The sequence below is a fragment of the Halichoerus grypus genome, chromosome X, assembly GCF_964656455.1.
Source record: "Halichoerus grypus chromosome X, mHalGry1.hap1.1, whole genome shotgun sequence".
NCBI classification, from domain to species: domain Eukaryota; kingdom Metazoa; phylum Chordata; class Mammalia; order Carnivora; family Phocidae; genus Halichoerus; species Halichoerus grypus.
Genome location: NC_135727.1, coordinates 51,831,866 through 51,848,211, shown reverse-complemented (window position 1 = coordinate 51,848,211; position 16,346 = coordinate 51,831,866). Strand labels below are relative to the sequence as shown.

Below are 16,346 nucleotides of genomic sequence, written 5' to 3'. Positions count from 1 at the left end.
CGGGAGAGTTGCACAAACAGGCCTCAGATAATATCACAGGAATAACTTCCAGAACCACACAACTGAAATTTGGTCCAATGTAGGAGCTGTTGCCATCCCAGAACCACTTGATCGAACTGTCATAATGAAAAACATGCAGAGGCTGCCATCAGTTGCGTAACCATATCTCCTGTATTGCCACCCATGCCAGCAGAATGGATCGCTTACTTGTGGTCTGCTTCTTACATCGTTCATTTCTGAATCAACACATCCTATAAATGCATTAAGCCATATGTCTGTACTCTAGTTATAAGGGAGTCTGACAAATGTATTTTTTATGGATTTTTCCTTGGTTAGGTGGGACTGACATTGTGAGGATGTATTAAAATGTAGAGAGCATGTTTAAATGCTGTTGAGCAGCCAAATATGACAGAAGACATGATGGTTTCCTTGCTAGTCTCCTTGACCTGACTAAGATTTTTCTCTTCCTTTAAGACCCAAATCCTGGTAAAGACTTCTCTGATCTTTCCATCTATCCTCTGTGTTCCCAAAGCATCATATACATGCCTCTGTTACGATTGTTTGCATATATGTTTTGCTATATATATGCATATATAGACCATGAATTATTTATTTTTATTTATTTAACAAAGATAGCATTTACTAAGTATCAGGCATTGTTCTAAGTGCTTCATAAAGAATTCATTTAACTTGTGGGTACAAGCTTTCTTTCAATTTGCACTCCCCTAGCCAGCCTAGCATACTCCTTGGTGCATGGCACATGTCCAGTAAATAAGTGATTTGATATTTAGGAAGTAGAGAAGAAAAAATAATGACATAGTCTTGCCACTTTAACTCGCTATTATATTTTGTTGCACATTTAGTCTTCCAAAGAAAAAGTTGGGAAAAATTAAACTTCCCTAATATGGGATGGGCTGCCTGTGAGATAGTAGGTTTTCTGTTAGTCAACTCCGAGCATAGATGAGCATCTGTGGACTACATTAAAAGTGCTATCCAGCCTTGTTTCTCTGATTCTGCTTTGACTCAACAATGTTAGATCTAGCCTATGAGAGAGAGAGGGGAAAAAAGATGTCTTCTGTCTTCAAGACAGAAGGCGATATTCAAATGAGAATTAAGGAATAAGATAGGAAAGATAGGGGTAGAGACCGTGACGGAGGTGGTTAGTAAGGAGGATCCTTTGTATATATAAACAAAATTTATAGGTATTGACTGTGAACAAATCAGAGGAGTCACTGCAATTCATGCAAATATAGATCAAGAGATTCTTGCTGTCAATGAAGTTAGTATTCTATAGATAGATGCAGCTTGATTTCTTTTCATGGATCCTTTTCCCCCCTCACATTCTTACAGATGAGTCTTTAAAATAATGTTGATATTTTTTTTGCTCATTACTTTCCTTGATTAAAAAAAATAGTAATGGCCAGAATTATTAAGAGAATAAAAGGATAAAAATACTGATTTTTAAAAAATTGAAATACAGCTGACATACCATAAAATTCACTGTCAAAATATACACTTCAGTGTGTTTTTTAGTATATTCAAAGAGATACGAAACTATCACAACAATCAACTTTAGAACATTTTTATCACTTCAATAAAGCACCATACCTATCAGCAGTCACACCCTAATCCTCCCATTCCCCCTCCCCTGCCCCTGGCAACCACTAATCTATTTTCTGTCTCTATATTCCAATTCTGGGCATTTAGTATAAATGGAATCATATAATATGTGGTCTTTTGTGACTGGTTTCTTTCACTTAGCATAATGTGGTTTCAAGTTTCATTCATGCTATAGTATTTATCAGTACTTCATTCTTCTTTATGACTGAATATTCCATTGTCTGGACATACCATATTTGTTTATGTATTCATCATTTGATGAACATTTGGATTGTTTCCTCTCTTTGATGCTACTGCTATGAACATTCATGTACAAATTTTTGTGTGGACATATGTCTTCATTTTAATTATAATCTGGGTCATGTGACAACTTTCTGTGTAACTTTCTGAGGAACTGCTAGACTATTTTCCGAAGTGGTTGCATCATTTCACATTCTCACCAGCAATGTGTGAAGGTTCCAGTTTCTCCATATCCTCACCAATATTTGTTATTACCATTTTTTTTTTTTGTATCCTAGCCATCCTAGTGGGAGTGAGGTGGTATCTCATTTGCGGTTTTGATTTTCATTTCTCTAATGAATAATGATGTTGAACATTATGTGCTTACCAGCCATTTGTATATCTTCTTTAGAGAAATATCTATTCAAATCCTTCGCCCATTTGTATTTGGGTTGTCTTTTCATTGTTGATTTGTGAGAGTTCTTTATATATTCTGGATTCAAGTCCCTTATCAGACATGATTTGGAAACATTTTAACCCATTCTGTAAGTTGTCCTTTCATTTGATGTTGCTTTTTTTTTAAAGATTTCTTTGAGAAAGAGAGCATATGAGTGGGGGGAGGAACAGAGGGAGAGAGAATCTCAAGCACACTCCCTGCTGAGCACAGAGCCTGATGCAGGGCTTGATCTCATAACCCTGAGATCATGACCGAAGCTGAAATCAAGGTTGTATGCTCAATGACTGAGCCACCCAGGTGCCCCTGATGTTGCTTTTTGAATCATAGTCATTTCCAACTTGGTTTTGTGACCCCTCATGAGTGTCTTAAAATGTTGTAAGGGTTAATATGAGTTTAAAAGTGAAGAAAAACAGTTTTTCCAGTGAAAATGTTATATGTGTGTGTATCACATAATAAAGATTCCCAGCCAAATCAAAGCTTATTGAACCTTAAAACAATGTATTCTTGCAACTGAATATTTTTTCCTCCAATGAGTAATTTTTGTCATCCCAGCACAGCTGATTATATTTCTGGTATTTTTTTTGCTTTCCAAATCTAGCAACTTCTCAAGAATTTTTCTTCAGTGACATATTATAGATATATATTTCCTGTTAGTTTAAAAATCATATTTGTTCTTCTAGATAATAGTGATCCTAAGGGAGAATATGTGAAATAGTAAAGTGTTTGTTTATTTTTGCTATCAGGGTAAATTAATATCTGTGCTAAGGTTATCTGATGTATGCTGCAAAACTGCCAGTTTATTCTGTGGAATAGTTTAAAATTTTTTCTTTCTGCTCATTAGTTGACTCTGTAGAGATACAAACCATGAATATATGGTAAAATTTATACAGTGTTATGGTATCTGGAGTGAAAAATAATAGTGAAGGATCCACCAGAATGATCATTGTTGTTAGTCACAGCATGACTTACTATTTTAAAAGAGAATATTAGTATTTATTAATCACTTTTGAAAGTCAAGCAGAAATTTGTAAATGCTCACAACAGATGTTCTTTCTAACAGGAGGACATGAACCTTAATGAAGAACGAAAAGCTCCTTTACGAAACAAAGATTTTACCACCAAGCGTGAGATGGTTGTCCAGTATATTTCTGCTACTGCCAAATCTGTAAGTAGTGACACTTTCCCGGCACTACCATAATGAGTTCAGCATTATCTGCGCAAAAATACTAGACAGGAGCTTTAACCAGCTAAGCCACGGAGCCAAGTACATCTGCGCAAAAATAAACCTCAGATCTTCAAGTTCTTGCCTCACTGTTCTCATATAGCCTATTCAGAAAAAAATTTATATGTGTATTTTTACACAGTAGTATATACTTAAAACTGCTTATAATTAGACTTTCATTATTTTAAACAATACAGACTAAGTATAGAAGGCTCTTGAGTTAATCCAGTGAGTTTTGGGGCAGTGGTTTTGTGCATGTCCTAAATTGTAGATATTCCACTAAATATACTGTTTGTTGTATGAAACTTTTGAATTTTGAGGGAGAAGACACAAACATAGGCTAGTCACAAGTTTAGTTTCTATTGAAGCTTTATGTCTGGTTTCTCTTGCATGAAATTTTTAGCAATATTTTTAATATGCTGTTTTAGTTTTTTTCCCATTGTTTTATGTGATGCTATCTATATAAATTACCTCATAATTATTATTGTACAGCTTAATTTAGTATAAAAGAGGGTACTTAATAGAAGGAGCTTTAATGAAGTCTGTGTGAGTTTCAAAAGACTTGAAAGTAGAGTTCTGTGGAAAGACTTTTCTTCAGCAGGAAAGACTAGTGTTTTAATGGGATATATGGCTTTGTTCACTTCCTAAGGTGCTTCCAAAAATAGACTTCAGGTTTGATTTCTTTTTGCAAGAAAAAAATGTATTTTTAAAATGATGAAATGTATCTTTTACATTTCTTTAAGGAAAAAGCTTTATACAACTAGACTTCATAAAATCACTATGTATATGTATATATATTATGTGTGTGTAGACACATACATATACCACATATTTTTTACATATATGTGTGTGTGTGTATATATATATATATATACACACACACACACACACAAATACATTGATTTTATGTGTGTGGTATGTATATTATGTATGTGTATATAAATAATACACACGCATTTACATGTAAAAAATCCATATTTTAAATTTAAAAAGTTGACCAGTAAAGAAAATAGTTCCTCTTTGGAAAATATGTTCTAAAATTATTTGGCTATCCTATTACTGATATTTTTTATTTTGCCCTGAATGCTACAATTGTATTGATTCCATATTGTAGTTTAAGCAGGCTAAATCTGAATGCTGAACTATTTAAACATAATGCATTCCAGCTCTGCCAGAGCAGAGCAACGGCATGTTTTTTAATTTGCTTCTGGTATCCAAGGGCAGAAATATGTTTCAAGTGATAAGTGAAATTTGCCATGAGCATTGTTTTCAATAGAATTTGGTGATGCAGAGGGTTTTACTTTGAAATTGTGATGAATCTCTTCTCATTTTTGCACTCAAGTTATTGTTCACAGTAAAATGCTTTAGGAAATGCAGAGTGTACGTTTAGTGTTATTTTTCAAATACCTAAAGGCAAATACACTAGTAAATCTATATAACTAAATCTGAATGCAAAGTACAGATAATATATGAATAATCATGTGTTTTTAATGATAAGATTTTGTTAGTGTTTCTGGCTGATTTATTGTTTTTGTTTATGTAAGTGGGACTGAATATAATGAAGATTATACAAAGCTCTTATTCTATAACCTTTTTATTTTTACTCCATGTAGAACTTGTTTTTATTCTCATATTGTTTCCTCTTCAATTGACCAAAGACATATACATTTAGGTTATATACTCATTTTTCACATTAAAGTGATAAAATTTGGGTAAATGTTGGAGGATCTCTCTTGAATTGCTTTATTTGAAAGATGGAAATTGAATGTTTCTCAAAAGACATGAAAATTCTGTTTCAGGCATTAGCCTCAAAATCAATACTGTAACTATTTAGTATGTGACCCTTATTTGTTTCATTCAGCGTACGTATGAGCACCTGACATGCATATAGCTCTTTCATTAGATTTTCAAGAGTATACATTTTATTTCCTAATAGTTTTGCATGGACCAAATGTTACAATGAAAGAAAGCCTGTTGATAAACATGTTTTAAAGCTTTCTTACCTTGGGGAGACATTAATTAGTACTGTGTTTTCTGTTGTTACAACCAAGAAAATTGCTTATGTACTTATGAGGGTGAGAGGGATGCCATTTAATGACAGACAATCCTCTTATCTTTGACCTCTTCATGATCAATAATATTTGCATAAACTGTAGGTTAACATATGGCTGTTTACCTATGTGTAACCAAGGTTTCCATCCTGCTGTCTTTCAGTAGGCTTTAGACATGTTGTATATCTTCTACTTTTTAGGCATACTTTTTCATTATATTGATACACTGATTAAAAATGTTTCTTTGTTGGGGCACCTGGGTGGCTCAGTCGGTTAAGCGGTCAAGTGTCTGACTCTTGGTTTTGGCTCAGATCATGATCTCAGGGTCGTGAGATTGAGCCTGGCATCCAGCTTCACACTCTGTGGAGTCCGCTTGAGATTCTCTCTCTCCCTCTGCCCCTCCTCCCACTAGCTCGTGCATGTACTCTCTCTCTTTAAAATAAATAAATCTTAAAAAAAGTTTCTTCATTTAAAGTAGATATGATTGTAATCACTTCTTTATGAAAATACTTTATAAGTAGTCAAAACTTTAATCTTGAAGTAAAAACAAAGTTAAGGGCTAGTGTTCCTGATGGAGAATGTTTTATAGTCACATATAAAACATGTGAGAATTATAGTTAAATTTAAACGTAAATTGTACATTTCCCCCTTTAACACCTGCATAAGTCATTTTGCATAGAATTGAAAAACAAACAAAATATGAACTCAGTAGGAAATGTCCATCATTCTCCTGGGTTCCTGGGTAAAAACAATAAAGCAAGATGAAACTAATATACAGGTATTTGCTCAAAACCTGTTTCTAAAGCAAACAAGCCTTTTTTTATGTACTTTGCTAAAATAAGCATGGAATAAAAATATATAGGAAACTGAAATATAATGAAAACTGTTGCTTAGTTTTTTCTTGTTAAAGTTCCATAACAGAGAATATTAAATTGTATGAATGTTAAAGGAAAAAGCTTGAATAGCTCTGTCAGTGATGAATGAATTTTAAATAAGGGAATGGAGAAGAACCTCTTCTCTGCACAAGCTGGACTCATTTGCTCATTATAGCAAGTGTGATTATGGACCTGACCTATAGTAGTTGGTACATGTTGATAATTTGGCCACAAATAATCTGGAAGAATTTATATTTTCAAAACACCAGCATATATTTTCAGAAATGGAAAACCAAGCTTTGTTAATATTGCTAACATTGTCATACCCATTCATAATCCTGAAAGAGGCACAATATATCAGTGATTTAGGGGGTCTTGTATGTTCTATCTTAACAGCCTGTATAGACATTCATGAGGAAAAATTAGTCACTGAAATCCTAACATTAGTTTGCCAAAAGCCAATGTCTTTATTAGAATTTTAAGAAACTAGTTTATTTCTAACATAAGTCACAATCTTTGAAGTTGAGATTTTAAAATATGTAAAGTTACATTTTTAAGACACATGACACATTGATAGGTATCATTGATTAAAAAAACTCAATAGGAAATAATTTAAAGTAGTGATACCAAATACATCTATAAAATTTTTAGATTGACAAGCAGTTGAAAGTTACAGTACATCTCTTTGTGTGTGTATATATGTATTACAGTTTTGCTTTTGCCATTAGCAGATATTTTCTTTCTCAGGTGAAACAATTGAAGTCAAACATGACCAGACCTGTTTCTTTTAGCTTCCCTTGGCCAAATCTCATCTGTTCACTGTATGTGCTTTAGCTAAATGGAATCATTTTGCAATCATAATGAATTACTAATGGGCTATATTCTGGTTGTTTCACTGAATATAGACCTGCCTTAATTAAGACAGGCTTGCATTCTTGTTTTAGTCTCATGTCTGTGCTAAATAAACAAGGGACAAATAAGACCTCTGTCTTTTTGGTTGGGAAATAATTTAGGTCAATAGTCTATCTTTCAATTCAGGAGACTGTTAATGGCACCAAAGAGGCTTTTACTCAACTAAATAATCACTGCCTGTAAATAGTCTGTTGAATGAATATTTAAGAACGCTGCTTCTCTATTTGGAGATTCATGGATTCCTCTGAAATAATTTGCTTGGCAACTGTCAGTATCTTTTTGTGTCTTGTGGTATCCTGTTCAATTTAGGATTCTTCTGGGATTTCAGTATTTTATTTTTCTTTTTAAAGTACTAGCTGGAAAAAAAAAGTACTAGCTTGAAAATAGAACACATATTGATAATAACTGCTGTCAGATAAATGGTTTTAGATTATGGATTAGTTCTTTTTTGGGCATTGCTTTATATTTAAGTGTAGGAATCTGATAAGAACGATTTGATTTATAATTGGGTTTTGGCATAAAATTATGTTAGGACTGTGATTTCACTTCTTGCTTTCTGAAACATAATTCAGCTTCTCAGAAATTCTATTATCTCTTATCTGTTAGGAAAGCTCAAAGTTTCAGGTTTTGAACTGTTTCCTCCCTATGAATATCTGCATGTTTACATATAACTGCTTCTTTGTCTTCATGTTATATTATCTGATCTCATAATACAAATGCTAGGATGACCCAGAAAAGTAGAATCACAAGCAATCTATCTTCTTTGTAATTTTCAAGTATAATATAAAACAATATTAAAAACCTTAAAATCATAATATAAAATATTCCAGTTTTCAACCTGCAGTTCATAATGTATGACTTTGAATGCAACATTTATATTCTAAGATGCCTTATTTAATTCTTAATATTATATCTGTTATAACGAGGAAAGAAAAACATTGGAAAAAAATTCAGTTTTCTATTGCTAATTTTTTTGAGTGGCTTTGGGCTGGTAAAATATCTGATGCCTGGTTACACTTAATTTTACATTACTTGAGATTTAGATTATATTATATAAGCCCATTACAGTACATTTAAAAACAACCCCTCAAACAGTTAATACTCTTTTATTTGGGAATCCTTATCTTGCAGACTTTACATGTTTTTGAAATATGGTAGAAATTAATACTGGTATATTTAGCCTCTAGATCTAAAGTATTAAAAATATACATAGGGTTAGCTATTTACTAATTTACTAAACACTTAACTTCTGTGAAAAGCTTCTGATTACTAATACTGTTGCTGTTTTTTTTTTTTTTTTACACCATAACCACTCTCCGTTGACCACTGCATGCAGATAGTTGGAAGTAAAGTTATGGTGAGTACAAAAGATGTGTTTTACCCTTAGATATGAATTTTTGCTTTTGGGAATTGAGCGATTTTTGCTTATAGTATTTTGTATGTTTGGTTTTTCTTTTGGAGTATATTTTACCAAAGTAGTGAGATGATTAAGATCAGGTGATGAGAATTTAGCTATGGTAAGTATTTTTCCTGTTGGTTTTGGAAATGTTTTAGAACTGGAATATGCTTGTATATTTTTTTTATTTATTTATTTTTAAAGATTTTATTTATTTATTTGATAGAGAGCACACAAGCGGTGGGAGCGTCAGGCAGAGGGAGAGGGCTAAGCAGAATCTCTGCTGAGCAGGGAGCCCGATGCGGGGCTCGATCCCAGGACCCTGGGATCATGACCTGAGCCGAAGGCAGATGCTTAACGACTGAGCCAGCCAGGCACCCCGTATACTTGTTTTAGAAAGTTTACTTATTTTTTTAGAGTTGTACCTATGTTTATGATTTTATGATTCAGTTTTTATGATTCTGATGAAATTGGGTGTTTTACCTCAGTGTCTTAAGATGGCAGGGAGAGACTCCTAATAGGTTGGTTTATGCTAGCAGGAATACTTATTAATGCATCTCACTTTGATTTTAGTATCACTGAGCACATAGTATAATGAAAACAACCTTTGATGTGCAGTCAAGAGGCCTAGGTTTTTTGTCTTTGTTAGCTGCTACTAATTGGCTGTGTGATTTTGAGCAAGTCATGTAGTTTCTTTGAGGTTTAGTTATTAAATGGATAAATTGAAGTTATTGGTATACATTATTTTTTAAGGTTCTTTCTATTGCTGTCTTTTAGAGATTTTTTTAAAAAGATTATTTATTTTAGAGAGAGAGAGCGTGTTAGTGGAAGGAGGGGCAGAGGGAGAGGGAAAGAGAGAAACCTAAGCAGACTCTGTGCTCAGCAGAGTCCAACCGGGCTCAATCCCAGGCCCTGAGATCATGATCTGAGGCCTATATTGTAATTGAGAGGTACTTGTAAAATACCTTTTCTTCATGACTAAGCAGTCTGTATTTAGAGAACAGGGCAGAAAACATTATCTTTAACATTATCAAGTACCATAGTATTCAGAATAGTGAATGTGTTTAATATTTGTTTTGCTTTTAAAAGTTGAGTTAGTACTTTTTTTTCTTCTTTTTTAATTTATGTGACATCCGGGGCAAAAAGCCATTAATCTTTTGGGATAATTTCAAACATTAGCAAATATTTCTTTAGTGCTTATTATGTGCCAAGAACTGTGTTAGCTTCATTGATGACTGGAAAATAAGGATAAGGTCTTACAGTTTTACTAATAAATGTGGAAAGAATCGATCCTTAAATTGTGCATGCTGATTGTAAGTGTTGTAGGGATTCATAAGCGGGAGAGAGAAGTAGGGATAGAGTAATTAGAGGAAACTCCATGGAAATTTCTGGACTTAAGCTGGACTTTTAAGAATCCTTAGTTGTTTTTTTTTTTTTTTTAAAGATTTTTTTTTATTTATTTGAGAGAGAGAGTGAGAGAGAGAGAGAGCACAAGAGGGAGGAGTGGGAGAGGGAGAAGCAGACTCCCTGCTGAGCAGGTAGCCCGATGCGGGACTCGATCCCTGGACTCCAGGATCATGACCTGAGCCGAAGGCAGTCGCTTAACCAACTGAGCCACCCAGGCGCCCCAAGAATCCTTAGTTTTGATGGCTGGGATTTGATAAGGGAGATGAGACAACAAAGAAGCTCTCAGATTGTGAAAATATTTGATGCAAAGACCTAGAGAAAGAACCAAGCTGTGTGGGTAGAGAGCAGAGAAAAGGCAAGCAAGAAATGAAATTTGACTTTTTTGGAACAAAGAATGTATATTGGAAAGCTTGAAAAATCAAGTTGAAAGAGGATCTTGGAAGTCCAGGTAGAAGATTAGAAGTTAGTTTGAACAAGGAAGTGACATGAGGAAAGCAGGGTTTAAGAAAAATAAATTTGATAGTAGTAGGTAGGCTGGATTAGGCCAATGGTTGTCAAATTAGAAGGCGTATAAAAGCGAGTTTTGTCCCTCATGGGGTCTAGGATAGGGCCAAGAACTCTGCATATTTATCAAGCACCATAGGAGATCCTCTTAAGGTAGGCTGAAGAGCAAGCATACTTTGAGAAATACTGGATTAGGATGGAGAGAGATTTGTTTCCAGGGCTACCTGGGAGAATTTTGTGTGAATCAGTGAGGACCTATATTAAACTGGGGCTAGATGTAGGAGGGTGGGGTTAAATAGAGTTTTGGGCTATTAAGGAATTTTGAGCTTATTTTAATGTGGGCTGAAGCTAGCCTGGTCTCTGCATGGTTTATGCCAGAGCTGGTGAAATATTACTGATTTCTTCATATCCAGTGGAGTTGAAGTTCTGTTGATTATTTCTCTTAGAGAACTCTGAACTCTCTCCCCTAATTACTCATACTGTTGCTTCCTTAGTTGGGACTCATGTTAAACATACCTGTAATTGCCATAGCCTCCTAAGTAGTCTTCTGGTATTCACTCTCTCACCCTGGCCATGCATGTTCTACACTGTTACACAGATCATGCTGATTCCCCCACTTAAAACTTTCAAATGGCTTCCTATTGCCCTTTGTGATCTTATCCCTGTTCCTTTTTCTAATTTCATCTCCACCTCCATTCTTACATGTGCCTGTCCTCTATTTGTACAAGAACACTTGGCAATTCCTTAACATCCTACTCTTTAATACCCCTAAATCAAGCATATTCTGTTTCTTTGAGCTAGAATGCCCTTTTCTTCTTTAGGGTGCCTAGAAAGCTCTTAAATATCCATCAAGATTAAGCTTCATGTCAGTCTTAGGAGAATTTATCTTAGATAACTCTTTCCTTACCATAGCATCACTATACAGCTGTATTACAATATTGAACATATTTTATTATAATAAATCATTTACATGTCTTTCTTCCCCAGTGAACTAGCTCATTTACTCAAAATACTAGGTCTGATGGAAAAGAGAGGTAAACATTGGCCTTATAGGTACAATGTAGTAAATGGTTGCAAAGTGGGAGGCCAACAGGCTCTATATGGTTCATGGAAAAGTTTCATCTTGTCTGAGAGTGTTTTTGAAAGACAGTGTGTAATTAGATGGATATTTATGATTGATCTTCAATATAAACTATTTTACACTCATGTCTTATCTATGAACTGCTTCTCACATTGGAATTTGTATCACATCCATATCCTGCAATAAAGGGAGAAAACTATGGGAATCAGTTTCTAGAGGAAATGATGAAGGATTAGTTCTAGAGTTTAGGTGGGGTGGGTGCCTTAAGGGGGGAGATTTTTCTTTGTTGTTTTTTTGAGACTAGAGAGGAGTGAGAGAACAATCATTAAAATCACTCTGGTGGAAAGTCAGGTACAAAGGGGCTTATTTCTCATGGTCTCATTAGTCTTCAGAAGATGAGAAGTATGTGTTCATTGAGAAAATTGGCAGATAAGGATTTCATAAAAGTGTTCCAGAAAGAATACATTGTAGAAATAACCACTTTAAGTATTATGGTTGCCTAGAGATTATATATGTTGGTCAGAAAATAAGTCATATAAAAACCGGATTGAAATTGGAAAGATGGAATATGTAATGAACTATGTCTGCATGACCCTGTCTTTTCTTTTGCCTCTCTAATGTTGATTAGAAGCAAAAATGGGGGCATTTGAAGCCTTACTGTCAGCCTTACTTTTCATTTTTCTCCTTTATAAGTTTGCTTTAAAAATCAGACTGGAAAACTGCCTGTTGTTACCTGAACGTAACCACCCCCTCAGCCTCATGCAGTCTTTCTTCTGACTTTCTGACTTTGCTCATCCTGGATCTCTTTTTTGCATAGAATGTTTTTTTTCTTTTTGTCAACATTCTGCCCATCCTCCACAGCCCTCCCTGAAGCCTGTCCTGATTGCTACCCCTAAGTCATCCCCTTCAATTTCTACCTAGTAATTTATATGAACTTCTGTAGCACTTTATTTTTAACTCTCTTAAGGAATCGCTTTCTGCTTTATCTTATACTTTCTATTACATGTTACATGTTACAGGATAACAATACTAAAATCAGGATGATATTGAAGTTTATGTTTATATTTCATGCATTTAATGTGCAAAGAGGCTTGCAAGTAGTAGGTCTAAATTACAGTTTTTGCTAAATGTATTCAGTTCTATAAAATGCTTGGTATGAAGAACATAAAAACACTATGAGCGCCTCTTTTTTTTGGTAAGTATTCAAGATGTGTGCTATTTGATAGGATTTATTCTGGATCAAGAATGTTGAGAAAGATTCAGTTAGATGGAAAAAGGAGAATGCTTTGCTGTTTATTGGAAGCTACGTGTTACATAGTATAGATTATTGTTGGGCTTTTAGAAGAAAATAAACTCATATGTGATCTCAATATAATATTGACAAGATTATTTTAAAGATTTTATAAAATAGTTGAAGGTATGTTGTAGATACAATCTATGAAGGGAAATGATAAAATATATTCCTGTAGGTATCTTAAAACAGCAAAAGAGAATTGGAACAGGGTAGGGATAGAAAGAACTGAATGAATTCTTCAGTCATCTGGTTCCAAATAAGTGTACAACTTTTTGAACCAAAATAAGTTGTTTTTATTATTTATTAACACATTGCATAAAACAGATTTAAAAAACAGCTAAAATGATTGATTTCATTGCAAGCCAGGAACAATTTATCCACAGGTGGAAAAATCACCGTTCTTCTGTGGGGAAAAAAAAGTAAGAATGGCATGATTATATATGATAATTGGAAAATAGAATTATAATGACCAGACCTTATAATGTTAAATATAAGGGAATTTAGCAACATAAATAGTTGAGTGCTTAGGCAATAGTAGGGTGTTTTTGGAATAATGTTTGTTTAGGCATCAGAAAGACCTGAGTTTGAACCCTTGATTCACCACTCATTCATTCATTCATTCCCTGTGATCTTGTTGATCTCTCTAACCACAGTTTCATTTTTTTTTTTTTTAAACAAAAAGTTACCTATTACGTGCCAGGTACTGTTCTATATTCTAGGTGCTTGAATGATGAACCATACAGATACATTCCTCATGGAGCTTACATTCTAGCTGGGGAGACAGACATGACACATAACAAATTTAATGGCAAGTGGTGGTAAGTGCTGTGAAAGAAAAATAAAAAAGTAAATGAGAAAGCTGAGAGTGATCAGGGATGTGCTATTTTAGATAGGTGAGCTCTCTGTGCAGTGACATTTGAACAGAGACATGAATGAAATTGGGGAGAGCCATGTAAATATTTAGGGAAGAACTTTACAGGCAGAGAGAACATCAAGTGCCATGGCTTTGAGGCAGGAGTGTGCCTTGAGTATTTGAAGAAGAGCAAAGAGGCTAGTGTGGTTGGAGTGGGGTTGAACAGGGGGAGGTATGGGCATATTTAATAACCAACCACAAGAGCTAGTTAAGGTGACTAACAACATAAGTTAAATGTAGTAGTGGCTTGTAAATTTGGAAAGGTAGGTTAAGGTCGTTTTAGGAGGGATATGCTGAGGAGTTGCGCTTTAATAGAGAGGAATCCTGGAAGGTTTTGAGCAATGGAATGGCAAAATCTGAGCTATATATGGGGAAGATTAATTGAGCAGTAGAAATAGGAGAGATTAGAAACTAGGGCAGGGAGATGAAGCTGAGGGTTGTTGTAGTAGTTTAAATAATAGGACCCTTAAATGGAGAGTGGTTAGTAAGAACCAATGGAGAGTATAGATGAGTGATTGTGAAGTTAAATATATTAATCTCAGCAAATGATTGGAAAGGGCAGAGGAGATGTGTCCAACAATAATGACTGAAATTTCAAACATAGGTGACTGAAATGATGGTGATTTGAGCATTCATAGAGAAATCAGGAGCAAGACTAAGTTTGGAGTAAAAAATGATGAGTTCAGTTAGACATGTTAAGGAGAAATTAGTAAAATCACAGAAACAAGAATAAAGTTATCACCACACAAGAACATTTCTTTTTTTTTTTTTTTAAGATTTTATTTATTTGACAGAGAGAGACACAGCAAGAGAGGGAACACAAGCAGGGGGAGTGGGAGAGGGAGAAGCAGGCTTCCTGCGGAGCAGGACCCTGGGATCATGACCTGAGCCGAGGGCAGACGCTTAACGACTGAGCCACCCAGGTGCCCCCACAAGAACATTTCTTTAGCACTTGCAGCATTAAGAGTAGAATGTTATAATTTGGTTCACTGTTTTAAACTCCTAGTTTTACTATTTTAAATATACTCACCGCACATTGCTACTGAACATATATTTATCATTCTAACAACATTTACCTGTTTATAAGCTGAAGCCTCAATACCTGTATTAGGCAGTTAAGGCTATGTGACTCAGTGTACCCAGATAGAAAAGAGGTGATCATTTTGGTGGCTTGTAGTAGTATTGCTTACCAGATAAGCCATTTTACATAATTAAGATGTTACATTTGTATCTTTTGCGATGTTTCTAAATAATCTGAATCAAAAGGACACAACCCCATCATAGGTGAAGGTTAGGAACAAATGTATCTTTGTTTGCCCTAATTGGGACATGGAGACCATGGGCCCTGACTGAAGAATATTTTAGGACCTTTTTCACAAAACAGAGCCAAATAAATTTATTCTCTCATGCTGGTGAAGAAGGTCAAACTGAATGAATGTTCCTATTAAAGTATAAACTTATGGTTAGGCTCAAAGTAATATATTCATAATGCTATTGATGCATTCCTTATTATAAGCCCCCTAGTAATCATAATATCCATAAAATACCAGTAACCCTGACAGTATGTACTTGTCGGCTGTTAAGCTGCTGTTGCATTATTAAATTGTAATTTTGTTTACTAATTGAATAGTATCTTAATGATTACTTCATGTAATGTTGTACTTGTGTCAGGCTGATTATTTGAATATATCCTATGAAAAAAGATCAAATCTTTGTGTTTTCTTTTAATAATTGTATAGTCCAGAAGGGGGAGACAAAACATTGATTATTGGAGTTTGAAGTAGCTACTTCATGATAAAACATGGCTTTCTTACACTCCAATTTGATTGTTTTTCTTATGGGCTTAGAAATCTTAGGGAAGTTGCTACTATAAAACATTTGGTTTTATGGGGGTGACCATTTTGTTAAAAATCTCAATTCAATCAGAATAAAAATAATCAATGCAATTATTTTTAACTACTATATGTAAAGTAGAAAAACTCATTTGGTAATCAGATGAAAATAAGACTTGAGACTGTTTAATGATGGTATATTATAAGTGATCTTTTCAAAATAGCATGAGCACTATTAAAGTTTCAATTTCAGTCTTTTCTAATTTCACATTCATTATTATGTTCAGTGAGTAGCTATCTTCCCATTTCCTTATGTTTTAATACTGCAAGCGAGCTTGTGTGTTATACTTGTTTAGGATAGGAGTATCCAGATATGTTTTGAAAAGTTTATTAAAATCTCCATTCATTTTTAGAACAGTTTCTTATCAGTCCCTTCCCTTCCACTGCATTGTCACAAATTATATTATTTCATCATGCCAGATTAAATTTATTATTTAAGGAATGCTAAGATAAAGTAGATTATAAAATATTAGTAAGTCATTATACCTTGGGCATTTGGAAAC

The 16,346-nt window shown here is 34.3% G+C and overlaps 1 protein-coding gene across 3 annotated transcripts in view; it reads left to right on the top strand.

The window, feature by feature from the left end:
* Positions 1–16,346, top strand: part of LOC118553187 (protein diaphanous homolog 2) — a 951,294-nt gene that overhangs the window by 63,247 nt on the left and 871,701 nt on the right. For 2 of the 3 annotated variants that reach the window (XM_078064454.1, XM_078064452.1), the window contains 2 exons: positions 3,357–3,461; positions 8,693–8,713. In XM_078064454.1, the coding sequence (XP_077920580.1) occupies positions 3,357–3,461; positions 8,693–8,713 (126 nt within the window). The remainder of the gene's footprint in view (positions 1–3,356; positions 3,462–8,692; positions 8,714–16,346) is intronic. The other variant, XM_078064453.1, reaches the window with a different exon arrangement.